The 27,339-nt window shown below is 33.2% G+C and overlaps 2 protein-coding genes and 1 long non-coding RNA gene across 3 annotated transcripts; 1 reads left to right on the top strand and 2 right to left on the bottom strand.

Annotated features, from left to right (window-relative positions):
- Positions 1 to 561: 561 nt before the first annotated feature.
- On the bottom strand, positions 562 to 7,699 carry LOC111887542 (uncharacterized). The gene is made up of 19 exons (XM_042896710.2): positions 7,342 to 7,699; positions 6,675 to 6,896; positions 6,349 to 6,444; positions 6,181 to 6,230; positions 5,576 to 5,662; positions 5,403 to 5,499; positions 5,235 to 5,308; positions 5,021 to 5,135; positions 4,825 to 4,935; positions 4,679 to 4,755; positions 4,536 to 4,602; positions 4,402 to 4,467; positions 4,090 to 4,197; positions 3,865 to 3,995; positions 3,696 to 3,762; positions 3,551 to 3,606; positions 3,322 to 3,415; positions 3,120 to 3,190; positions 562 to 3,053 (listed from the first exon to the last, which is right to left on the bottom strand). Exons 1-19 carry the CDS (start codon positions 7,489 to 7,491, stop codon positions 2,498 to 2,500), a joined length of 2,295 nt encoding a protein of 764 aa, XP_042752644.1. The 5' UTR covers positions 7,492 to 7,699; the 3' UTR covers positions 562 to 2,497.
- Positions 7,700 to 11,854: 4,155 nt separating this feature from the next.
- LOC122197386 (uncharacterized) lies at positions 11,855 to 12,547 on the top strand. The gene is made up of 2 exons (XR_006190786.2): positions 11,855 to 12,024; positions 12,112 to 12,547. It is a non-coding gene; the product is annotated as an uncharacterized LOC122197386 (long non-coding RNA).
- A 425-nt stretch (positions 12,548 to 12,972) lies between these two features.
- LOC111887550 (phosphatidate phosphatase PAH1) lies at positions 12,973 to 18,501 on the bottom strand. Its single transcript, XM_023883724.3, has 9 exons — positions 18,069 to 18,501; positions 15,343 to 16,901; positions 14,604 to 15,243; positions 14,439 to 14,523; positions 14,001 to 14,087; positions 13,648 to 13,720; positions 13,463 to 13,506; positions 13,243 to 13,371; positions 12,973 to 13,142 (listed from the first exon to the last, which is right to left on the bottom strand). Exons 2-9 carry the CDS (start codon positions 16,700 to 16,702, stop codon positions 12,984 to 12,986), a joined length of 2,577 nt encoding a protein of 858 aa, XP_023739492.1. The 5' UTR covers positions 16,703 to 16,901; positions 18,069 to 18,501; the 3' UTR covers positions 12,973 to 12,983.
- Positions 18,502 to 27,339: the final 8,838 nt, after the last annotated feature.

The raw sequence follows: 27,339 nt of genomic DNA, 5'->3' as shown, positions 1-27,339 counted from the left end.
TTCAAAGAGAACAAGAGTACTTAGGGAGAATAATCAACGGAGAGAGAGAGAGAGAGAGAGAGAGAGAGAGAGAGAGCCAACTTAATTCCTTTTTGTATTAATATTTATAAAATAAAAATATAAAAAATACAAAAAAGAAATTTAAAGGGCAAAACAGTCAATTCAAGTGCTTCATGGACCAAAAATACAAGAATTTCTTAAGTTTAGGACCAAAAACCCAGAAAACTCTTGATTTTGGACCTCCTGTGCAAGCCGGGAACTTTTTGGACCTTATCCAAAGATTTTTGCAAACCATAAGGACCAAATTTGGACCAAATTTGTAGTTTTGTCAATGTAAAACAATAGTTTTATGGAAATAGCCATTTAGGTTCTCGTCATAGAAGATTTTCATATTTATAATCTTTTCCCCTCAATTAATTTTTATTTAACAGTTTTCACCCCTCATAATTTTAAAGTTAAGTTATTGGTATTTTATACATTACGATTTGATCCCCTATTATATTTTAAAGTTACACTTTGACCCCTTACATATTTTTTTAATAATCTTTTTTTTATCAATTTATTTATGATACAATTTCAAGTCTTATTTTTGTCCGCCTCCTACGTACATAATTATTTGTATCCAAGTTTTATTTTTATACTTTTATGCTCCACTTTATATGGTTTAATCGTCTCTGTGGTATGTATGGTATCGATCTGCATTTTTGAACATACTGAGACTTCTGCAGCATCGCGCGGACGGTCAAACCCTAGTTTCATTTTACAACACTAAACGAATGATGTTCTTTTGCTATATAATATATTGAAAACATTTCATTTACATATTATTCAGAACAAATGCACACTTGGCAATAATTAATCTGAAAACTCAAAACTTTAAGCCTGACTATATATATAACAAACAAAATGAAAATGAATTTCTTTTAATATCTGATGTAAAATGTTAAGGTATACCTTGTGTATGTATGTTATTCACAAGCTTTGCATTCCTTAATTACTTTCAAAGCTAGCACCCTCCCCTGTGCGCTTATCGAAATCAACAGAGATGCTAATTAATTAATTAATTAATTAACATGCATACATATCTTCAAGACAAAATTGCAAGAATGGTCCCTGTGGTTAGGTTGAAATTGCCACTTTGGGCCAAACAGGTATGGACTAGCACTCATGGTCCACAGGTATTCATTTTCTTGCCACTTTGGTCCAATTTACTTTAAATTCTTTTATAATGACCATTTTGCCCTTTGTTTTTATTTTTTTAGTTTATTTATTTATTTAAATACTTTCATAATTAAAAGAAAAAGAAAAAAAAATCCCTCTCTCTCTTAAATTCTCTCTCCCACCCGTCTCTCTCTTTCTCTCTCTCTCTCTCTCTCTCTCTCTCTCTCTCTCTCTCTCTCTCTCTCTTCATTGCAGACCCCATATCTTCATCGTCCTCTTCTTCTTAAGGATATGCAGAAAAAAGAAACCCTAATTGTAATCTCCATTATCAAAAGCAACTTTGCCCATTAATCTGTATCTCAGCAAGATCCAATGGTTTTCAGACAAGCTTCTGTGAGATAGAGAGGGGAGAACCCTAATTGTTGCTCTAACTCTGAAACGAAGGTTTGTAAATGGGGGTTTCAGATCCGCCTTCTCCTGAGAATCAAAGAGCTTCATCTTTACAGACCAAAGCACAACGATGAAGACCAAACCATCAACAACCCCTGAAAACACCTACTGCCACCCCTCTTCACCACCATTTCCAACCATCCCCACTGTCTCTCGACTCTCGTGGCTCTGTCAAATTACCCTCAGGTGAGCTTTAATCGAGTTTGAAGAAGGAAAGAACGCCAAATGACCCTCGGGTGAGCTTCAATCGAGTTTGAAGAAGGAAAGAAGGAGACCCTATGGTTTTTAGAGGTTATCGCCATTCTCTTTTCTGTAAATCTTAGGGTTTTTAAAGGTCGCCGCTGCTAGAAACCTTAATTTCGATATGTATGCCACCACCTGAAAGTTTTAGGGTTAGGGTTTTCCTGCCAGAGCTTCAATATGGTGTCGTTTATCTTTTTCCGGCGGTAGTGTTCAAGCTTCCCAGCGGGAGTGAAGGTTGGGGGACGGGTGAGGACGGTGACGTTCTTTAAACTGGAGAGAGAGAGAGAGAGAGAGAGAGAGAGAGAGAGAGAGAGAGAGAGAGAGAGAGAGAGAGAGAGAGAGATTCCTTTCTTTTTATTTTTTATTTTTTTGTTTGGAAAATAATTAAATAACAAAAAGAAAAGCAAAAAACAAAATAGAAAGGGGCAAATTCGTCATTTTAAATCGTTTTGGACCAAACTCACAACAAAATGGAAACTTTTGGACCATTAGTGCTAGTCAAAACCTGTTTGGCCCAAAGTGACAATTTCCACCTAACCACAGGGACTATTCTTGCAATTTTGTCTATCTTCAAAAGTTTTTCAACTTACCAGGGGCAATTTTGTCATTTTTACCGACAAAAAGTCCTCATCTATCAAATCATTTAGTTGGTCGACATCTCTTTCTCAATTCTTGAGGTCGGTTTTGGCATTTCCTCATTAGAGTCTAGAGACTCCAAGTCATCACCTAACGAAAACTGAGATGTTTCACCGGATTCTTGATCTGTCAAGGGTATTTTTGGTATTTCATCGCTAGAGTCTAACGTAAGGCGTTCTTGATCACTTTTTACTGTTGATTTTTGGTGTAAGGTTTCGTCGTCAAAGACCAAAGCGGGATTTGATGCATCTTTTTCAGTCTGATACTCAAATGTTTTTCTTTCATTGGTTGAAAAAGGAGAGTTTTCTGGGGAGGCGCCTAAGGGTATATATGGTTTTTGTCTAGGAGATTTGATTAACAATTTCTGAGCAAAAATGGATTTAAAATCTGGCATGACACGTATAGGAGGTGGAACCATAACTCCTTCAGGACCTCCTGTTGATGGGGTGTGCTCACCCTCGGTTACTTTCTCAATACTTAGATTTGGTCTTTTTATGATTTTGAAGTCGATTTTTAACTTTTCAATTGCTTCTAATAACTCCGTGATCACTTCAACACCTTTCCTGACAACATATGATTGGAATTAACAATCTCCTAAGGAAGGATTCACCTGATTTTATCTTTCTTACCTAGAAGGGTCATCGATTGTAGTGTAGAAATGGTCTTTAATGCTTTCCACTGCATCAAAGATGTTTATAACCTGCATCAGTTAACACGTAAAGATGAGCATCATTAATATTAAAAGTGACAACTTTAATTGTTTATATATATATATATATATATATATATATATATATATATATATATATATATATATATATATATATACACCTTGACTTCTGCATCAAGATATTCCTGCTCAACATTTTCCCTTTTCTTGATATCTTGCAAGAACTCCTCATCTGGATCGATTATTTTCCGAAACCTACCACACACCAAAACTCTAAGGAACAATATAATATTTGTTTTAAACAATTCTTCCTCCAATCTACTTCCACTGAAATTGATATTTCTAGAACATACTTCTAATGGACAAAGGAAGTAAAATGTAGTAATGTACCCTTTCAAGCTCTCCTCAAGTTTCCTCACATTGGCAATAGCAGGTGGCAGTTGATCCTGATAAGATATAAAGTTACCAATGCAATGAGATGTAATTATTTACTGAATGGTTGAATATAGTCAATATCTAATAAGATTCAAAGTACCTTGTAAGCAGATAAGAAACTAATAGTTGTATTTACAAAATATACTTCATGATCCTGCAATTGATCACTTCAACATGCCAGAATATATTATCATAAGCACAAAGTTAATCAGATAATAAATGATTGAATAAGAGAATTTATCTCATTCAATATTAATAATTTGACATACTTGACCAGTTTGTCCCTTTCTTCCACATATGAGGACTGGAAAGCCCAAGTAGCTTCTAGAAAGTTAACAAATGCATGACAAGTATCTGCTTCTGCTCTATATGAAACAATTGTATTTGAGAGTTCGTCTTCCTATATTAATAATAATAATATCATTAATATAAGCATATCTAGATGAGTAGAAGAGAATATCCTAAATGTGATGTATAAGAAAAGCAGATCTGACCTTTTCCTTTAAGAGTAGAATAAAATCATTGTTATCTTCATCAAACTGGAACCTTTCTTCCCTGGCATGTTGGAGACGAGCATATGCAACAGACAATGTGCTATTAACCTAAAATGCAAATCTAATCAGACAAAACATTGTGATAATGATGCTTATTTTTTTTCTTCATAATGACTCAACAACATATTAAAAGGGAATGTGTATTTCAAAAAATAGATTCAAAATTATAGAGAATGTTGTCAGAATGCTGTTATTAGGTGATGTGATAAAAATAATGACTTTGAGGAACTCATTGAGCAAGAAGGAGATTACCTCTCTCAATTCAGCTTCAATTTTGTCTCTTTGCTTTTCAAGCTCACTAATTTCAGCTCCCAACTCCTGAAAAATGTGCTAATCTTCAAATTAAGATAAAAAAATATAAGTAAACTTCCAAAATGCCATCAAACCTTCTCAATTTGGCTGACTTCATTGCTTCTAGCTACACGAAAAGTAAGGGCTTCGTTTTTCTCTTCCCTACCAACACATCAAGAAAAATACAGTTGTATAAATTAAATACAAAGTCAAAAGAAATGATAAAATAATTAGTTACCTCTGCTCCAAAATTCGCTTTTCTGTTTTGGAGGCCGAGTTATGAAGAGATTCTACTAGAACTTTTAATATATCAACCTGCACAATAATTACACAATCATACAAAATATAATCAATTAAACATTTAATAAACTAGATGAACCATACTTTCTGAGCATGAGTCTCTATTGTATCCCCGTATCTCAACAATCGTTTCTTCAGTAAAAGTGACTTCAATCTGCAGCACAACTGAATATGTGTAACAGGTTCTTCTATTTCCTGCATCAGAAAAGGTGTATTTTTTTCACATATGGTTTCCTTCTATTAGGGTTTATTGCTTTATTGATTTCATCAACAACTTAACCATTAATGATCCAGTGCTTGTTGCCTCAGAAGAATTCTCAGTGCCTTCATGTGCAGATTGTTGGCATTTCATGCTATTCAATCGTTGATGTATTTGTGAGATTTCAAAATCTATTCTGAGGGCAGATCACACAACAAAGAATAGATATAAAATTAGGTTAAAAACAAGAAATTCAGCAGATTTTTTTACAGTTTTAGACTCTTGCCTCACCTACCGTGCTATGTCACCAGTTTCTTTAAGCCCAGTGATTGCAGTTTGAGCAAACTGAAGTAATTCTTCCCTTCTTACCTGAAACAAGTTGTGGGGCATACAAAAGTCAACCCTGTAGATTCTCCAAAGTCAAAAGTTTTGAAGTGATGATATTATTATTATTATTAATTACCAGCATTTCAACATCATAAAGTGAGAATGCTTTTGCCAGATCTTGAATATTTTTCACAACTACATCATGGACTTCCCTCCCTCCTGCTAGACACAACCTACACAATATGAAGAAAAATGAGAACATGAAAAAGGAAAAAAAGAAAATAATCAGAATAATGACAGAATTGTTACCCGAAGATTTCGTGAATTAACAAAATTTCCTCCTCATTTGGTGCTCCAAGAATCTGATTCAGACAAAAGAGTGAACCTGCGGTTAAACTCCATGAATCAGCAAATACAAAACAATTGATATGGTGTTGACATAAAATTTAACTACCATATGCAAAGCATTACTTAGAAATCAACAAAATACAACAATCATCCCTACACATATGCAAACATACTATTAGAATTTTGAATTAAAATCTTTGCAAATGATTTAGTATTGTTGATTTTAATTAATATACTATGCAAATAGTTTGGTAATGTGAGTTTGTGATATTAAACCAAAGTGTTAATCAGATGAAACAAGTATACAATGACTAGGTATGTATAAAAATAAGCAGTGACATAAGTGGGACAAATTGGAAAATATGTTGCTATTTTATGACCTTATCCCACATTTAAATTAGCATGATTTAAATTTGTAAGAGAGTGATGGCATAGATTAACAATATAATTGAATAAATCAAGGAGTTTGTAGTTCCACTCCATAGCTTCAGCTACCAAAATTAAGGGACTTTTGGGTGTTTTTCTTGTATTTTGTTAGAATTCTGACGTGAAAGTTTTCTAGGAACATGAAGGCACCACAAGAAGCCTTCTCTAAAACCATCATTGAATTGTCTAGCTAAAAGTGCATCATGAATGAACACAATAAAGAGAAAAAGATAAACCATACATTTCATCAATAAACTGTACATAAAAACAATAATAATAGTTGGTTGTTTTCATGGACTTATACTTACCATAGACACTGTCATGCCTTCAAGAGCTTGACTCTGAAGAAAAACATCACGGAAATTCATAGGTGAGCTACCAAGATCAGGGTCATAATACAGAATCTGTTAAAAGAGGAAAGAAATAAAATGATAGATATGTCCATCAAGAAAATAAATAGATGATATTGATGATATCAATACTGTTCTGGTAAAAAAATCTAACAAACCAATGGAAGACTGTGTTCAAACAAACCTTGTTCACATACAAAATCACACAAATACACACCTGAATGCAGTGGTAACACAATGAAAACAATAGGATAGCAGAAATTGGATCCTGTTTTCTCACTTACCATAGTTGATTTTCCAGGGGTAACATTCTTATCACTTGGTGAACTAGGATCCTCAGAACTTTTCCCATCAATCTCAACAAGACTTCCATCTAGTTTTTCAAATTCTCTTAGAGAAACTAACCACCTTCTTAGCAACTGAACTCTATCTTCCCCTTTACAGGAAACAGAAGCTTCTTCAAGCCTTCTAGCTGCTTCACTAAAGCTTTTCATGTTCCGAGAAGCCTGATTTTTGATAATGAACATTGTTATATACTTTCATGAAGTGATCATTCAAACTATTGGGGGAAAATATATCTAGACATAATACAATTTTTATGAGCACCAACTATCAATAGCCACAATGTAAAGTTGTAGTACGTTTAACTCAAGTGCTTTCATGGTGTTTAGAGTGATGCCTAGAGGATTATCAGATGTTAGAATCGAATTGCATCTACTTTCCAGAAATTCTATTCAAATGCAACCGTTAAGATGCCTATGACAACAATCAGATTCACGCAGTTCATTTATTAATAGAGATTTGGAGTTGCTTGCTTACGCCTGAAAACAACAAATGTTCCTCTGAATTTTTATGTTTCTATCAAAAAGGTATATTTACGTATAAGAAACACAACAAATTCATTACAGCATGCACGAGTGTCTAAGGAAGAGGAAATAGGTCAGTAGGTACAATGCGATCTTGAAATATTCTGGCGGCACCGGAAACAGAATAGCCGGCGTGTTGGACGAAGGAATCGGCGTAAGTACGGACAGCGGCTTTTAATATGGCGCCGCCGGGTACTTCGGCAGCTTTGTTCATCGCCGATCTTATCCATGACATCAACACGACCTTCTACCACCTCAATCAAAATGCGAAGGAGAAAATACAGCAATTTTGGTGGATTACAGGAGGATGACGGAAGAGAATGGCGGAATTTCTTTTGTCGACTAAAAAACGGGAAAAATGTTTTGGGAATTTTGTTGAACGTTTTGTACGTTCGTACGGCTCGTTTGCCTGCAATTTCGCTTTCATTTAATTATTTGACTGATTTGCCACTCCGCGTTACCAACGTCCAACGGCCAGGCCATTCAAAACTCGGAAAATATGGGATCATGGGATCACAAAGATAAAACGTATTTTTTTCATAACCGACTGATTCTCGTTCCTCTCATAAATAGTATAGACTATAGAGTACAATAAATGAATATGCTAGACCCGAATACAACAGTGGGCCGATGGCCCGATACAATCGAAGGCCGATGAATATACATATGCACTCGCAGCTGGAGCTACGCCCGACAATTCTCGACACGACCTGCAATGCGACATGAAATAAACGGGTATGGGTTGAGTTTTCAACCCGTCAACCCGCCAACATGTTTATTAAACGGGTCATACATGGGTTTCTTAAAAAATAAACGGGTTAACCCGCCAACCCGTTTATATTTTTAATAAAAAAAATATATTTTTAAATGTATTTATGTATCAAGTATTAATATTTAATAAGTATATATATATATATATATATATATATATATATATATATATATATATATATATATATATATATATATATATATATATATATACCATTGATTCATAGACCATTTGAATTATCTATGTTTGTATTAATGTTTAGTTTGAACAGATTTCTATGAATATTTTTAATTTTCATTTGGATGTTTACGACTTAAGTGTCTAAAATTTGGATATGTTTGCATCAATCATCAAGAATTTAACAATGTTTAATTGTCAATTTTATTTATGAAATATGACCCACGAACCCGTCAACCTATGAACCCGTATAAATAAATGGGTTGGCGGGTCATATATAGGTTTATGTTCCAAACCCGCCAACCCATGACATGTATATTTAAATGGTTCGTGTTTGGGTTGACATATTTTGACCCACCAACCCGCCAACCCGAACACGTTGTCAGGCCTAGTTTGAGCTAGAGGAAAACGCTTAAACTGGAATAAAATTATTTGAATAAGGACAATGGGCCTTTTGAAGATGTCGATAATCGACATACTGATATCTCGAGGGGAAAAGAAGCACGCAAATGTGGTCGAGAGTGACTTTCTCACGTACAAAGTGAATGTCTAACTCAATGACGTGTTTCGTTCTTTGATGTTAAACTGGTTTACCAACATATATGTGGTGCTAATATTGTTACAATAGGCAATGCCGCAATGGTGGCGGTTTTAGGAGTGAAACAGAGCTCACAAGGAAGATTTTGTAGCCAAGATGTTTTGGCAACGGTGTTGGACGTTTTGTTTCGACATTTGAGCGGGAGACTGTGTGTGTTATCGTGTAAAGACCACGACTCAAGGTTATCACATATATTAATACATAGTAGCAGAAAGTTAAGTGTTGCATAACAGCAGGACATCCACCCCAATCAGCATCGTAGTAAGTTGTGAGGTTTGTCAAGGGAGATGCATATAGTTGGAGGCCATGGTATATAGTCCCACAAGCATAGCACTTTAATGCATGAAAGTCTGGGTTCCTGGGGGTCATGCATGTAGAGGCAGACTTGTTACACAACAAAGGAAAGGTTGGAGCGTGTAAATGTTAAGTACTATAATGTTCACGTAAGACGATAGTACAATTTCGAATCAAAAACAGGGTTCTAAGTGGCATCTAGCTTTGAGTTGGAGTCGGTCGGAGTCTTGAAGGATTGCACTTAAGCACGTTTGTGTGCTCGCCTATCTCAGTTGCATATTTTAGTTTAGATAGAAACAGTCATTTAGATGACCATGTAACAGATATATCGAGAAAATAGTTTAGATAATCGTCGAAAATTCATGACTTAATAATTCAATAATGCGTTGTACACTACAAGAATCGACCTATGTGGCAACGATAGCAGCTTTTAACCCTATGTCGACGACAAACCGTCTACGTAGAGAAGTAGATACGCAAGATCATTGCTTCAATTCGTCGAAAAGTAAAGAAAGATGTGTCAATTTTTTATGTAAGTAAAACCGAGGTTGAGAACATATGTGACATATTTGTAACACTCGTGAATTCGTTTAGATGTTTTAATATTTAAGAGGATGGAATATTCAATTAAATGTAACGATTAATTATTATCAAATAATTAAATATAGTAATTATAATATTTTATGGGTCTAATTAATATCTAAATTAATATAAAAAGGGTGTATTTGAAATCAAATTATTTAAGGGTGTTAAATGATATGAGTAGGGATAAGTAAGGATGAGCATTTGGACCAGACCGGACCGGCTCTTGGACCGAACCGGTTTCGGAGAATATTGTGGACCGTGGACCGGAACGGATGAGACTTATTGAGTCTAGGTCCGGGTTATCCATTTCTTGGACCCTTTTGGACCTGTACAACTTTACATGCATATGGTACAACTTCTTAAAACGTGTTTTTTGATTTGATACAACTCGTTAAAACGAATATGTTGTCAGGTTTGATACATTACAACTTGTTAAAATGAATACTTTTTTAGGTTTGATACAGCACAACTCGTAAAAATGAATATGTTTCCATTTCTTGTGCCATTTGGACCGTTCAAACTTTGATTGTTTATATTTTATACCATTTGTTTGAAGAATTGTAACTCATTGAATATAACACCAAAAACAACAAAATTATAGTCTAAACTCATCTAGGAACTCTAAATTACACGTTGGAAAAAACTTTATGTCTATTTGACTTAAAACAAATAAGATATGTTTGTTTAAAGAATTTTATAGATTACAAAAGTTTAAATTTCTTGTTGAAAAGCTGAAATATTTAAGCTTTGATATCTCATCTTTGAAGGATTGTAACTCATTGAATATAACACCATAAACAACAAAATTATAGTCTAAACTCATCTAGGAACTCTAAATTACACGTTGGAAAAAACTTTATGTCTATTTGACTTAAAACAAATAAGATATGTTTGTTTAAAGAATTTTATAGATTACAAAAGTTTAAATTTCTTGTTGAAAAGTTGAAATATTTATGCTTTGATATCTCATCTTTGAAGGATTGTAACTTATCGAATATAACACCAAAAACAACAAAATTATAGTTTAAAATCATCTACGAATTCTAAATTGCACGTTGTAAAAAACGAATGATAATCTAACTTAAAACGAATGAAATATACTTGTTTAAAGAATTTCACAGAATACAAAAGTTTAAATTTCTTGTTGAAAATTAGAAATATTTCAGCTTTGATATCTCATCTTTGAAAGATTTTAAGTTATTGAATATAACACCAAAAACAAAAAAATTATAGTCAAAAATCATCTACAAACTCTAAATTACACGTTGGAAAAAATCACATGTCAATACGACTTAAAACAAATAAGTATGCGTGTTTAAAGAATTTCATAGAATATAACTTTTTTTTAAAATGAACCGGTCCAAAACCGGTTTTTATCCGGAATCGGCTGGACTGGACCAGTTTTGCTCAAATCCTATAACCGCGAACCGGCCCGGAGGTCCAAAAAAACGATCCTATCCACAAGTCCAAATGTTCACCCCTAGTTATAAGTAGCAATTAGGCCTTCTTAAACATAAAAATATCATATTTATCCAACTTAATTTCTTAATATTGTATTTACCCTTTATAACCTTTAAAATATCATATTTGCCCAAATATTTTTTTGCAATGTTTTTAATAATTTATAATCATTTTTTATATTTTAGAATTATTATAATATTTAAAAGTTTTAACCATATTATACATACGTCTATAATAATGTAACATCTATTTTTAAATTGTTGGAATGTCGCTCTCTTGACAAACAAAACATTTTCATCTGCTGCCATCTACATGGAATGTATGCATTGATTGTTTAGCTTTTGTTGTTGAATATTGTGATTTTGTAGAACAATGATAGTTTATATATTATCATTGATATTTTGTTGTTTAAAAATGGTATATATGATATTCTGATATTTAAGAAGAGTATATATGATATTTTGATGTTTAAGGACATAGACAATATTTTTAAATTTTATGAAGGATAAATATGATATTTTGATGTTTAATAAGAGTATATACGAATGTTGAGGGGATGAATGTACTAAATAGACAAACATTTTAAGAATAGGATAGATTATATCAATAGAACTTTTCATAGGGACCAAAAATGTAAAGTTGGTATTTGAATTAGATTTGCATACAAGAATTACGGATTTACGGGATTTCTTCTGATCCTCACCCTGATACGTACGCAATCCGTATCCTTCCCCTATATATACAACCCTCCATGTATATATATATACGTAAGATACAAGCCATAAACGAGTGAACCTGAGCGTCGACGAGTTGCATGTATGAGATTGTAATTAAGGAGGGATGCATGAAGGATTAAGAGCTTGTAACGTGGGAGTGAATAGGTATCATTCTTCTTAATTGCTAATTGCTTATTATTGTATTCGACATACACACGCATATAATAAATTAGCGTGCATCAAAACGTACAGAAAAACAACAGGAACTTGGTGTTGTGAATCTTGAGGACGCAACACACAAAGGGATTCATGAGGCTTTACAACTTCGATATTACTATCCAGCATCATGAAGTTCATATGCAGGACAGCAGGAGGCTTATGGCTTGTCATTTAGTTCTTTAAATAATACCTAATTTAATTAATTAATTAGGTTAATATATTATGATATGAATGCTATATATCAGAAGGAAAAACGGTTTAAATGTTTTTTTACAGGATATGAAAGCTATATTTCCATCTGAATACAACTCATTCTATGCATGCTTGGGTATCAGGATACTGATGAGATTAGTTACAGGAAAACAGGGATTCCAATGGTTAAAATCTTTATAATTAACCCTAAAGTATATATACATATGTCTTCCTCTGATTTTCTTTTGAAATAAGATGACACTTATTCCTTGTTTTTTTCTCCTTTGTTCTGATTTTTGCTTGAAACTTTAGGGTGAGGTTCATTGAATTTGCTTCAAGAGTTTTAGTACGGATTTGGAGACCAATGGAATAATGAAATCTCAGATATACAAGTATAAGTAATGCCTTCCCCAGTTTATCTGAAATTGCCAATTTCAAAAAGATTTAAGAAATTTATAAGCGAATTATATGATTTTAACAATTTCTTCTAGAGTTGCATCAACTAGAGTCGATTTACAAACAAAAACTAACCAATAGGTTTCATGAATCAAAGCTTGACCCTATGTGGCATAACTACACCATTAACAGAGTAGTGACTGATCAAGAAAAAAAAAAAAAAAAAAAAAAAAAAAAAAAAAAAAAAAAAAAAAAAAAAAAAAAAAAAAACTAGAATAGCTCGATTTGATAGCAAACAAAAAGGTATCATGGCATGGCTACTCGACATCTGGCAATGGCACTCTCCAGTAATTCCATGAATTAAAATCTTCCTGTTCAATCATGGATGTTGGGGGGAACATGTCGTTGACTAATGTGTGCAAAGATGTGTAAGACTTCCCCTTCATGTCCATACGATGACTAATCGCCACCTCACCCTACAATTTTAATCAAAAATTATATAAAAGAAACATATAAATAGTGGTATTTTGAAGGACGATTAATTTGAGGAAAACAAACAAATAAATAAATAAATACCTTAGGGTTGATTATGAAGATTTTGCCCTTTGGAATTCCTATTTTTCTGTAACTGAGTTCATCAGTATCTCTGTTACCGAACCCTGCATAGAATGGGTTGTAGTCGGATGGAAACAGAGCTTTGATATCCTGTAAAAAGTATTTTATATTTAATCCGTTTTGTTTTTTTTATGCATGATTAATTAAAAAAATATCTTATTTTTTGATCCGTTATACTTACTTCTAAGCAGGCGATCTTGAATTCATGAGGAGCTCTTCTAATAACTGTCACAAAGAGGATACAAAAAGACATTACATTTAGATATAATTAAATGGATACTTATACTATATGATTTTGTTTATAATCCATGAAGCAAATATTGCACAAAGAGAATATTAAAAAAAAAAAAAAAAAATGTGTCTCACCTTCACGAAACAAGGATGGAAACAAACCATCGGGTGATATAACAACCGGACCATTGGGTAAAGCTTTACCATCCTACAAAAATAAAATATACCAAATAATTGTAACTCAAAAAAGAAAATACCAATCCACTTTTTCATTTGTCTCATCCACGTCACTTTAACTTTTTACAAAAAAACACTTTCTACTCAAATCAGGTCATTTTTAACTGGTAATTTAAGTAATTTAATTTTTGGTGACATGACATGACATGTATTTGACACATCATAAAAGGTTAAAGTAATAAACATTGTACTTTTTCCATTTGTGCCACCTAAGTGATTGTAGTTGCAAAAAGTAGATTTAGATTTAGTACCTGCTTTAGATTAAGGAGAAAACTTCGGGTCAAATACGCTTGAACAATTGCACGAGCACTTAGAAACAACAATTGATATCCATTCTCCTGCATGTTTCAAATACAAGAAAAAACAAAATATTTCAATTTCCCATCTTTATATATTTTATACAGTAAAATTACATTTTTGGTCCCTTAGCATAGCTGATTTTTTCAATTTTGTCCCAAAAAATTCTCGTGCAATTTCAGTCCTTGAATAAAGTTTATGTAACATTGTTGGTCCCTATTCCAAGTAATTTTACTTGGAACTAGGACAAAAAACATTACAAGAACTTCAAATAAGGACAAGAATTGCAATAGAACTTTTGGGGACCAAATTTGCCAAAATCAGCTATACGCAGGGACCGAAAATGTAATTTTACTATATCTTATACAGATACATCAAACAAATTACAATACCTTTATAGCAGAAAACAATCGAGCTACCCCAGATTGAGTCCAATCCTTCCCAACTAATGGCATAAATTGACCAAGAACATCAGACCTACAACACAAACATACAAAAAAAAGATTATAAAATTTTCGGTTAAAAAATATAACGAATAGAGATACAACAATCTTTACTTTGTAATTGTCCCATCAACATCCGATATCACAATCCTTGCATTCCACTTCCATAAGTAAATATGAGCATCGACTTTTTGAACTCCTAAAACCCTAGTTGAAAAAATAAAGGACACCATATTTTGGCCATCTTTTAAATTCAAAGATGATATTTGTTCAGTAGTGGGAACTTGTGTTCTAGCAAACTGTTTCTGAGGAGACTTTGAAGATGTTGGAGTCGTTTCGACTGGTTGAGTAGTAGGGGAATCAAACACGGATTCGGAATCAAGAAACACATCTTCACCGGAAAGATTACTAGTATTATGGTCGAGTGTTTTAACTCGTCGGAATGGAATCGGCCAAAGCCGCCATCTACGGGATGGAGTCGAAGGTAGACCGGAATCCTCCACCGGAATGGAATCATTCGGGTCAACGGCCATTTCTAATCCGTATGCAGCCATTCCAAGAACAATGTGAGCAGCTTTTTCCCATGTGAAGTATTTATCATCGATTTTTACTATTAAACTATCATTTTTAATAATTGATGTGGCAGAATTTTGAAATTCCTCTGAGGGTATTCGATGGGCATTGAAGGTTGCTGCAGCTGCACTCAATCCCATTCCTGGACGAAGCAAATTCCCACAAAGAGATAATTCTATTCCTGAAATTTTCGATTAAGTTTTACAATATTTGATCATCGAGCTAAAAGTTTGTATTGAAGACAATAAAAGTAGGATTTTATAATAAACAAATCACTTACTCGTTTGTTTTGGGCCTTCAAAATTTTCATTATCATTAAAATATGATTGAGGCTCCTCTGTTTCATCTCCTTTTGGACTATCTTCAATCATTTCAGGTTCCTCCCGATCTTTATCACTAACAATTGCCACATCAGAAAGTTTCTCTTCCATATCCAGCGAATTCACCCCTGTAGAATTGGTTTCAGTTCTTTCGACCCCTTCAGGTTCACTAATTGCACCAAATGGTCCATGTGGATCTTTATCACCCACAATTGCAACATCAGAAAGTTTCTGTTCCTTTTGCAGTGAATTTGAATTCACCCCTGGAGATTCGATTTCAGGTCTTTCAACCCCTTCAGGTTCCCTAATCACACCAATTGGTCCCTGTTGATCTTGATCACTAACAACTGCAACATCAGAAAGTTTCTCTTCTGTATCGAGTGAATTTACCTCTGTACCCTCGGTTTCTACCTCTAAAGTTGAAGATTCGATGCTCTTCAATTTTTCTTCAACAACCACTTCAGAATCACCACCATCTTCTTGCTTTCCAAAATCATCTAGTGCTAAACAGCTCTTAAAGATGTCATCTTTCTTTCCATCACTTGACACATCTTCAACAACAACACTTTTTATCGATACTTCACGCTCTAAATTCACTACATATTGAGCATCATTAACCTTGGTGATATTGCTATCTATAGGTCTGTTGAAATCACTTAAATAATGGGCCCATGTAGAGTCATTACTCAAATCCAAATCACCATCAAATTCAGGTCCTTCAACTGGTCCCAAATGAAATTGAGGTGTACTTAGTTGCACATTCTCTGTGTTTTCCTCCATTGATGTTATAGGAGCAGACAAAATTTGACCATCCCTACACAACAAAACCACTTCAGAACTCTGACTCTCTGATTCTGAATTATCATACAACTCATCTAGAGGTGATGATTCATCATCTTGCAACTCATAAAATCTTTTTTCACTATCGGATTCTGTAATAATATCTGCATGATCATGAAATTGTACATCGATTTTATTGTTTTGATTATCGTTGTCTTCAAAATCATCTTGTTTTGACTCTAATGAACCGTTGGAATCGTTAACACTTGTATCTTTTTCAGGGTTAACTTCTTTGATAAAATAAGCTTCACCTGAATTATCAAGATACATATGAAAATCGGCTTCTACCCCATTAACTTCTATTTTAACAATCTTTTCTGCCCCTTTAAGAACACCTTGAAATTTTCCAAACCTAACATACCAAGGGGTGGTTCTGAAAGATCCATCTTGTTGTTGAACAACTATTATGTCAACAGCCCCACCAAATGGATGAAATGGGGTGGCAACAGAATATACGATTCTTCCAAATCTACTTATCATCTCAAAAAATGTATAAGATTCTTCACTCTATATTTCTGTTCATCAAAAAAGCATCAACTGTTTCGCACCATTAAACTGCAAAATCAAACACCCAAAATTTGCTATCTTTCCAAAATCGATTAAATAATCTTGAAATGCCAATTGGGATTGGTCTGAAAACCGAAAAAGTTTGAACTTTTAGCTTCTTGTGTCAAGAAATCTGCAGGCAACACAAATTCTGAGAGTAAGTAGACTGAAGTGTTATACTACTTTAACCAGTAGAAGTAGCTGATTATCTAATTCTGATTGACTGATATCACATTATCACTTTCAGAGTGAATATTGAAACAAAATTTTAGTTCTAAGTGTACAAACCCCTAAAAGCAACAACTATACAAAAAACCCAGATGAGGATTGATGCAAAATAATCATATAAGTACTATAACCCACCATTGAAGGCAAGCAGAAGCATATTTTGAGTGCATTAAAACACCCAAAACAAGAATAAGATTCAATAAGTTAAAGAATTAAGGAACCCCAGATGAGAAAAGAATAAATGATAAGATAAACACCCAAAATTTGCTATCTTTTCAAAATATCTTTTCAAAATCGATTAATTAATCTCAAAACACCAATTGGGATTATCCTAAAATTCTAAAAAGTTAGAACTTTCAACTTCTTGTACCAGCCTCCGTATCAAGAATCTGTAGATAACAAGAATTTTGAAGATATTTACATGATCATGAACACACTTATATTAAGTTTAAAGAATTAAAAAACCGCAGATGGGAATAGAGAGATGATGATATAAACTGAAATTTTTTTAAAAGTTCAAGGACACATGTCAAACTTGCATATACAGATTGGTCAAACTTGAACGGTTTGACTTCCTTTTGTTGATCCAATGATTAAAGAAACCCTGATTAGATTTGATGGAAAATATACTGAAATTGGAAGAAAATGCGGGAATGATGAGAAAAATGTGAATTAAAACCCTAAAAATGGCTGCAATGACTTAAGAAACCGAGATGAGAAGTGATACAACTAACTGAAATTTCAAAAAGACTTCAAGAAGACCATAACGGAAATTACAAATTCAGCAAACTGATCGAAGTTCCTTACATCGCTCCAAGAATTAATGAGACCCAGTTGAGAAATGATCCAAGATATATATAAACCGAAAGAAATGCGAGAAAGATCGAGACGTCCATACAATGATCAAACAAGACATCATTTAAGACAATCACAAGAACTGTCTGAGTGCACTAAAACCCTAAAAACACTAAATAAAGCCCACAAGTTCGAATAACCACCGCAACCCAGATGGAAGGACGATCAATAAAACAGAGATTCAAAACGAATTCGAGAAACCCATATTGAAACTTACAGTTACAAATTCGTCAAACTGGAAGAATTTGACTTTGTTTTGCTGCTACAAATTAAGCAGAATCCAGCAGCCCACCTTCTTGTATAACCGAATTTCCCTGTTTTCGCCTTGCAAGGAGTTGGTAGAAGTTACGGGCGATGTTATCTAGAGATCGTTTTAGTTTTTTATGTATATATTTGGCTTCAAGTTTGGACTTCGGGTTGAGTGTCGGAATCGGGAATTCGGGATATCTAGAGATGCCATATATTGACCAACTTCTAATTCTATTAATAGCCATTGCCGATTGCCATCCGTTGAAGATTTGTCCGAGATTAATGGCCCTTCATTTCTACGAAAATTACAGAAATACGTTGGCCAATGGATTGGATTTCAATCGGACTAGGATGGGGTTTTCTGGTATTATGGGTTGGAAATGTAGAATATTCTTCGTTTTGATTCTTACAGTCTAACTACATGAGGTTTTAATATTTACACTTTACACCCTTTATATTGATTGCCAATTCTAGAGAATACTCGTAGCCTCGGAGACCGATATTTAACAAGTATTATTTTCGACTGTTTTATCATTGATTTTAGTAATCGTGTTTTTGGACGTATAGATAGGATTTTGGTTACAAGCATGTATGTGTGTTTGGATATAAATGAACCATATTACGTGTAAAACACCATATGAAATAATTGGGTTATTAATGTCCTAACATAAATGGTCCCATTTTTGTTGTAACGATTTGTCCCACCTACGGTATTGAATATTGATTTAGTCCTTTTTTTTCTGTGTGGGGTTTCAAGTTGCATTGACGCTACTTGCCTACTTTTCTATCTTACCAACATGGCAAAAATGAAGGCAATATTATTTCATGGGCTAGCCATAAAGTGATAAAACTACCCAAGATAGGAAGGGGATCTATGTCTATCGCTAATGATTATACCTTTTACACATATTAATAATATTATAAAGTAACTAGATATTTTATATAATAAACTTTGTACCATTACTCTAATTTTACGATTTTACTCTATGAATGGATTTTGTTGTTTGTGTCACTCTTTCGCAAACCTACGCAAAAAATAATTTGAGAACGGATTTCTTTGCCAATGGTTTGAGCAACATAACGACATCTAAGCAATTGAGTGTTCTTCAATATTCATATTTAGCTTAATATATACTTATACTTTATTGAATACACAAATGCTATTAACAAAAAGTTACTTTATCATCTAGGCATAAAATTAGTCATAATGATTTCTAAGTATTATGTTGATAAAAGAAAATGTTATTTACTTACTTTAGTAACCAAAGTAGCACAATACACTTGATTAGATTTACTTGGACTTCCCCTTATCAAAAAGTGAGCTATATGGTTGTAATGGGTCATTTTATAGATGATAATGAGGTAATGTATAAAAGAATTCTAAACTTTAGACGTATATATAGTCACAACCGGGAAGACATGGGCCGTTTGTTATTGGATTGTACATATGGGCAGGGGATAAGAAGGTGAGCATGACAATCAACAATGTCATTTCAAATGATAAGATAGAAACTATATATTAAAAAATTGTCCAACTTGAAGGTAGAAAACATTTTCATATTAGATGTATGGCCCATATTGTTAACCTAATTGTCAAAGATGGGCTAAGAAACACAAATACAATGTTAAATGTATTCAAAAGGTCGTAAGATATATTAGACACTCAACCGGTATGATTACAAAGTTTAAACAGTGTACGAAAGAATTCAACTTAGAAATGAAGAAATTCTTGTGTGGTGATTGTACAACGAGATGGAAGTTCACATATGAGTTGTTGAAGACCGTATTCGACTTAAGAAAGATGTTTGTTAAGTATGAAATTCAAGGTAAAATGTTTTGTTTTTATGGGAAATTAAGTAATCTAACTGTTTTTTGTGGGTTTTTTTAAAAAATAACCAGTTCGATTTTTATTTTGAAAAATGACCATTCAGTCCGAAATGCTTATTCCGAACCCGAATTCCGAAATGGGTAAACGGGTAAAATGATCTGACTCAGTAATGTGGTCCCCCCCCCCTCTATATTTGAAATGATATAGCATGTCAGACCCCATATTCGAAATTACCGTTTCAAACTTCATTTCAAACTCACTGTTCCAGAGTATATCAAATCCATAGAATGTCTTCTTTTAGCAGTGAAGATATTCACTTTTTGTGTGTATGTGTAGATTCTTTTTATGATTATATGTTTTTATTTGTGAATATATGTTAAAAATAAGATGTTTTCATTTTTTGTATGAATTGATGTGATTACATAGTTCTAAATCGTTTTCCTTCGAACTTTAGTTGTTGTTAGCCTTTTGTATGATTATATGTGGGTATATGTGTGCATTTCAACAACAACAAAAAAAAAAAACACACACACACCTAATTTTGAGTCTACCCAGTACAACTCTAAAATACGAAGAACATCTCCGGAATGCTTAGAACTGTGCCGGAACAAAGCCCATATTGTCCAGAATGTTGTCCGGAACATAGTTATTTTAGTATGGAACATACAACAAAGGCCTAATTAAAATTCATTTCATTGTAGCATGACATAACATAAGAGCCGATTGTGACTACAATCTGCAAACCTAAACTTGTTCGAGAAATCATGGCCTGTTTACCCGCACCAGAACGTGCCGTCATGTTTAGGGCATCATGTTTTGGTGATTATGTTAACATGTCGATGGGTATCGAATGTCACCATTTACTATGTCATTATCTTATGTGCAAGGTGTTGGATTAGGATGTCTAAGTCAATAACTAAATTGGTATATTCTTGATATAAGAGCAAAATCATTTTTAGGTTGCCCTTATAACTAGTAACTTAATAGAATAATTTATTAATTTATTATATGATTAATAAATTAATTAAAATTCAAAATAAATGATTTATTAATATATTATATGATTAATATATTAATTAGAAATTATATGTATTAATGAAGAACTAATCAAAAACTGATTAGAATTAATTTTGTGATTAATTTGATTAATTAAAAATACAATGACTGAAGGTGACAGTGTTTAAAAGTTGAGCATTGAAGAATTCCAGAACCTTCCCATATGGGGGAAGGTTTTGGAGGAGGCTTCTTAGAGTTTCTAGGAGCCTTAGGGAGCAAAAAAAGGGATAAGGGTTATCTAAGGATATCTGCATTATCCAAGCCTCCTTACTCACTTATATAAACCCCTTAAGGGTTCCTTATTTTTGTGAATCCCTTCTACCACACAAGAGCCGAAAATTCCCTCTCTTCCCCTATCTTAAAGTTTTCTAGTTGCTAGGGTTTTTAGGTACAAGTCATTAGAGGCATCCAAGCTTTTGGTGTTTACTTTCCATGGAAGTCAAAGGAGGTTTTACTTGATTAATTGATATATTAATCAAAAGGTATATAACACTAAACTCTTTTGTGATTTCGATTCTAATAGGATTTCCTAGGGTTTCTTGATATTCATAGTTAGTTTCTATCAATAGAGAAAACATATATCATTTCTAGATTGCATATTAACTTAAGGGTTTAAGAGTTTTTACGCCACACGAAATTTTTATAACCTAGAAAACTCATCGGTGGTATCATAGCCTTAGGTTTTCTGTTTAATTGTGCACTAAATTGAATTGAGCAAGATTAGGGTTTATGAAAATTCAACCCTAAAGGCTAAAGATTTCGATAATGGCTAGGGTTCTTGAAACCTAGTCTCCATCCTTGTTTTCTAAAATATGGAGGATCCCTTAGGGTTTCTAGTTTCCTTAATTACAATTTTAAATGCCTTAAAATTTGGATATTTAAAAACTTGGTAACCTTTGCCCTTTTTCGAAAATTAGAAAGCAAGGGATTATAATTAAATTTAAATTATTTAATTAATTGCTTAATTGGTATATAATTATTTAATCCATTTTATTCAATTAATTGTTTAATTGGTAAATAATATGATTTAAATTTATTTAATTAATTTTTAAATTAAGATAAAATATTAAATCCTCATTTAGTTTAAAATTAATTAATTATTAATTGGTTAATTCGAAATTTGATTTTAGACCTTAGTATTTTGAAAAGTTTAAAATATACCTTATACTATATGTATAATTAAATGTTTAATATATTATATATGTATAAAACAAGTCAGTCAAATCAATAGTAAGCCTCATTCACGAAGCCAGACTCTAAGGGGGTATAAGGAATCGATCTATAAAATGTGTTGGATTAGGTGTCTAGGCTCATAATTATTTTGGTATGTACTTGACCCAATTATAAGCATGGTTCTTTTGGGTTGCCTTCACCATAACAACTGATATGATGAATTAAGGAGAAAGAGGATTAATTATGATTCATTAATATATTATATGAATAATATATTAAAAGATAAATCATATTGTTTAATTAATATTGATCAAGATTTAATTTTGTGGTCAAAAGAGATTAATTAAATAAAGGGGACCGATATTGTAATTATAAGATAGTTACAAAGTTGGGCTTAGGATCCATAAGGAAGCAGTGGATGAATTCTATATGAGAGTCCATATAGAAATCATCCAAAGGGCCTTCTGGAAGGATCTTTGGGTTGCTTAAGGAATAAGTAACTGGATTAGGGTTTCCTAGTTGATAACCCTAGAAGCCTGACTCTAAAAGAAACCCTTAAGGCCACCAAATTCGTGCCTAACCCTATCTAGAGTACCTTCGATGAATTTTGTGTCTCCTCCTCCCTCTCCTAAGTCATCTTGTTGCTAGTGGTGTTTGTGACTCCATTAGAGGTGCAACATTTGAGGCACTAGGCTTTCAGAAGTCAAGATCAAGAAGGTTTGTGATTTTTATTGCTACATAACAATCAAGGTAATATTCCTAACCCTATTCATATGTTAATTTCGATTATAGTATGCTAGATCTAGGGTTTATGACTTTTGGATGATTATTGCATGTACAACTAGACAAACTAGATCCAAAGCTTTAGGGTTTGCATATGCACCATAGGATTGATGTAATGCTCAAAACACATCAGTAGTATCAGAGCCTAGGTTGTTTATCTAATGTATTTGATGCTATGTTTGATCATTCAAAGCTGAAAATTTGCGAATTTCGAATCTATCAGATTCATGTCCTGAACATAGTGTGTTCACCTCGTGAACACAGTCTGACAGCAAATTTTGAAAATTTCGCCCTAATTTGATCTTGGATAATTATCATAAATTGTTTTTCCAAATAAAAATCAGATTTTTCAACTATGGTAATTGATATCCTATTCAAATTAATGGATAATTGTCAATTTAAGATAATTACTTGTTTTTATAAGATAAAGATTAATTATTTGTATTTTGATTTGGATTATCTTGTAAGAAAAATAGATTATGTCAAATTATGTGATAATTATTAATTATAGGATATTTGATTATTTTTCAAATTTGATCTAAAATATATTTTGAAAAGTTTCAAAATTTTCCCTCAAGTTTTGGAATTTATAATTTAATTAAAAGGTATTAATTTTGAAATATTAAATTCTAGAACCCTAGTGTTTTGAAAAGTTCAAATGACACCCTTATGGCTTTATTAAATTAATTAAGTGTATAATTAAAAGAGAGTTAATAAATCCATAATGATATGGTTTAAGTTTAATTAAATTAAAAGTAAAATTTATTAGATTAAGTCACCTAGTATTTTAAAAGTGTAAAATACACTTGTATACTATATAAAATTAAAAGTCTAATACTATATATGTATAAGTAAAGAGTCAGTCTTACCGTTAGTAGGTCTCATTCACGAAGTTGGTCTATAAGAGGTGTTTAAGGAAGCTGCATGTAAAATGACTGTCATTGGGTATCCACTCTTACCCACCGCACCCTTGACTAGTGGAAGGTCGTTAGCCGAACGGGTAGGATAGGACACAACCTTCCATTATAAGTATAATGAAATACGAAGTACTGAACACTTTTACAAATTCCCAAATCTTAGTTACTTTAGGAAAAATGTGGAGTTGGTGCTAATCCATGAAATTGTACATTACACCTTGTTGGTCGTTAGTGGAGCACGTGTGGTTAACCAGCACACTAATATGGGACCAATGAAGGATGGCAATGGATAGCTCATAGATTATCATAGATCAATGGAGTGTGTGTGGCTAACCGGCACATTGATTAGGTGATGAACATCTTCGAGAGTACCAAGCCAATTTGCATGGTTATCCACACCTTGTTTGTGATCCTCGACATCCCAGTCACAAACTTGAAGGGCATAATCAAGATTAAACATGTCATTGAAAAGTTCAATGAATCTCAAAAGATCTAGGAGTTTCAATTCATTTAAAACTTAATTTTTTTTTTCGTTTTTCATGGTGGAAATTGGTAAATCGTCATTTACCTACCTTCAAATGTTCTGCAACTAGATTATGGCATCCCTCTTCCGAGTTGTAGAATATTGTGTTGGGTCCTAGCCTTAATATCTCATTTGGGTGTTTTATTAAGTACTCAATCAACTAACTTGAATTTTCTCCCATTTTGTAAATGTCTGATTCTAACTGTGGTCTTCCCAATTCCCATGGAAAAAGCTTTGCACATGAAGATGATATTCCACGATTCAGTCGAGGAACTTCAGATCATTCTTCGCTTCATCCACCTCCTCCTATTATTCTCCCTGACCCATGTGTTCGAAGGCTTGAAAATTTCAAGATCACTCAAGCTCTATTGGCAAAAAGACATGAAGATGGGAAGCCTGTGTATGCACACGTCTTGGAGATGAAGTCACACATTGACAAGTTCGAAATGATGGATGTTGTTTTCCTCAGGAAGATGGTTGTTGAGTGGGTTCTTCAATCACTTCCCGACTCATGTAGTGAGTTCATTAGAGAGTACTATATGATGGATCACGACGTGACCCTCATTAATTTGACTTATTTGCTTATTGTTGTTGAATCAACAATGATTTGGCAGACTGATCAAGCAAATTTGTCTGGTAAATCAATGTCCTAACATTTTATGGACAATGGCAACATTGGAAGTCCAGAAAATTTTTCTCTACGCAAGAGAAAAGTTGATTCTGAGATAGTCCCGTGTACCATTCCAGAAGAGTCCATATGTTTTTACTGCCAAGAGAAGGGGCATTGGTTGCGAAGCTGTTGTACCTACCTGAAGGATCAAGAGGATGGGAGAGTCAAGATATATGACTATGCTTCAGGTAAATCCACTATCTAACTCTATTAAGTTCCTATTTGGATATTCTTAATACATGATGTGATAAGATTACATTTTGATGTTTTGTGGGATCAAAGAAAAGAAAGGAAGCTTAAAGGAAAAGTGAGCTAAGTCTGATCACGAAGAAATAGGTTTCGATCGCATGGCTCGATGATCAAATTTTTGATCTGCTACTTAGAGAGTTATGATAGATTGGTTAGGAATATGTAATAACATAGTTTTCATTTGAATTACGCTGTAAGGACAAGTTTTTCCGTGTTTTTATAAATAAAATAAATTTTAATTTTTTGTCTTATTTATAATTCCTTGCAATGGCATTTGTGAAAATTGATGTTTGTTTGTATTATTAGCAATGTTGAGATGGATGTGATTCTTAGTTATGTTATTTGTGGTAGTGTCGGAAATTTACTAAATAAGCAAAGATTTTCATCGCCCAAGTTTCAACTGAACAGAAACTTGGAATCATACAACTTGTATTGTGTGATGAATGAGAACCTTCGTATTTGGGAAATTAAGACTTATTCCTTGTTCACACAAGTATGTGAGTCAAGTGAAGGACTAAAGGACTAGAACACAATGTTGTGCACTGGTCAAGTCCACCACAAAAATGATAAGACTATTCGTCATAATTTACTAAAAGTTTAGTAAATATGGTCATGCTTACAAGATTAAGTGTGATTCTGAATCATTGGAAAAGTTCCAATGAATAGTAGAACGAATAAGAAGAATCAATTAGGTAGAAAGATAAAAGTTTCTCCAATTTGAAAAAAAGTTCCAATGAATAGTAGAATGAATAAGAAGAATCAATTAGGTAGAAAGATAAAAGTTTCTCCAATTTGAAAAGAAGGGAGAGTACTTAAGTATCATGTTTTATGATCATCTTAGTGATTATGAAACCGTATCACAATTGATCCTCTAAGGACACCTTAGTGCATAAGTATGACTAAGAAGAGGAATTGGGAATTGGAGAAATGGTTAAATCAAAAGGATGAGTCATACTTCGTTCCAAAATCGAGTCTTAGAGTAATACTCCAAGATTGTGACTTGAGTAAGAAAAGGTTGAAGAACACTCATCAAATGTGGAGTATAAAAGTTTCTTACTCTTGTACATTTGAAATTGGTAAGTTGTGATGTCTTGGATAAGACAAAGACCAACTAGGACCAATTGTGTGAGGTGTTTATCATGATAAGAAACTGCACTAACTCTTGAATATTTGTTTGACAATAAATGTTTATTGACAAAAGAATCTTAAATGTCGAGAGGTAAGTGGGAGTCTTATTGATCTTGAAACCGCACTAACTCTTGAATATTTTTTTGACAATAAATGTTTATTGACAAAAGAATCTTAAATGTCGAGAGGTAAGTGGGAGTCTTATTGATCTTGAAAGGTTTCAAGAACTAATCAAGAGTAAACCTATTGTTAATCACTAGTTGACACAATTTTGTTTCTATGCCATTCCAGTAAAGTCACTTATGCATATGAGTTCTACGAGTTCTCAATTGACTGCATAAAGGCAAGCACCTTGTTCAATGAAAGACTAATATAGGTGAGCTGCTAAATAACTTGGAAGCAATGATGGGACCCTTGATGGCAAGAAATTAAGAATGAACAAGTTCTGTCCATAAGAGTTTGGATTTGTCTCAAACATTATCTTATGATTATGGTTATGACAATTCACATGGATAGGAGCACATACACCATAAAATCTAAGTGTCATAAGGTTTCTCTCCATTTCATGAAAATGATTGTGAGGAAACGCTTTCACTAAGAGAGATTTCAAGGAGATAGCAATTGTGATATTTGCGTTCTCAAATTCGATTATGATTACGGCATCCCTCTTCATAGTTCGAATTGTGAGATTTGGCAATTAGTCTAAACATTTATGACTTATTGCTATAAGTTTTGAATTAGTTTAGACATACATATGAGCTATCTAAGGAAAGGTGTATGAGTTTGAGAAGATTAGATAAAGGCTTATCGAAGCATATCGTATTAGAAATATGAACTTTGGAAGTCAATAAGTATTGATTTCTAGAAGTCCAACTGTTTTCTGAATATGTGTCAAAGCTAGTGGGAGCATAA

This window comes from Lactuca sativa, chromosome 1, assembly GCF_002870075.4.
Source record: "Lactuca sativa cultivar Salinas chromosome 1, Lsat_Salinas_v11, whole genome shotgun sequence".
Classification (NCBI taxonomy): Eukaryota; Viridiplantae; Streptophyta; class Magnoliopsida; order Asterales; family Asteraceae; genus Lactuca; species Lactuca sativa.
Note: the sequence above shows the minus strand (reverse complement) of the source record. Positions and strands in the feature narration are given on the sequence as shown.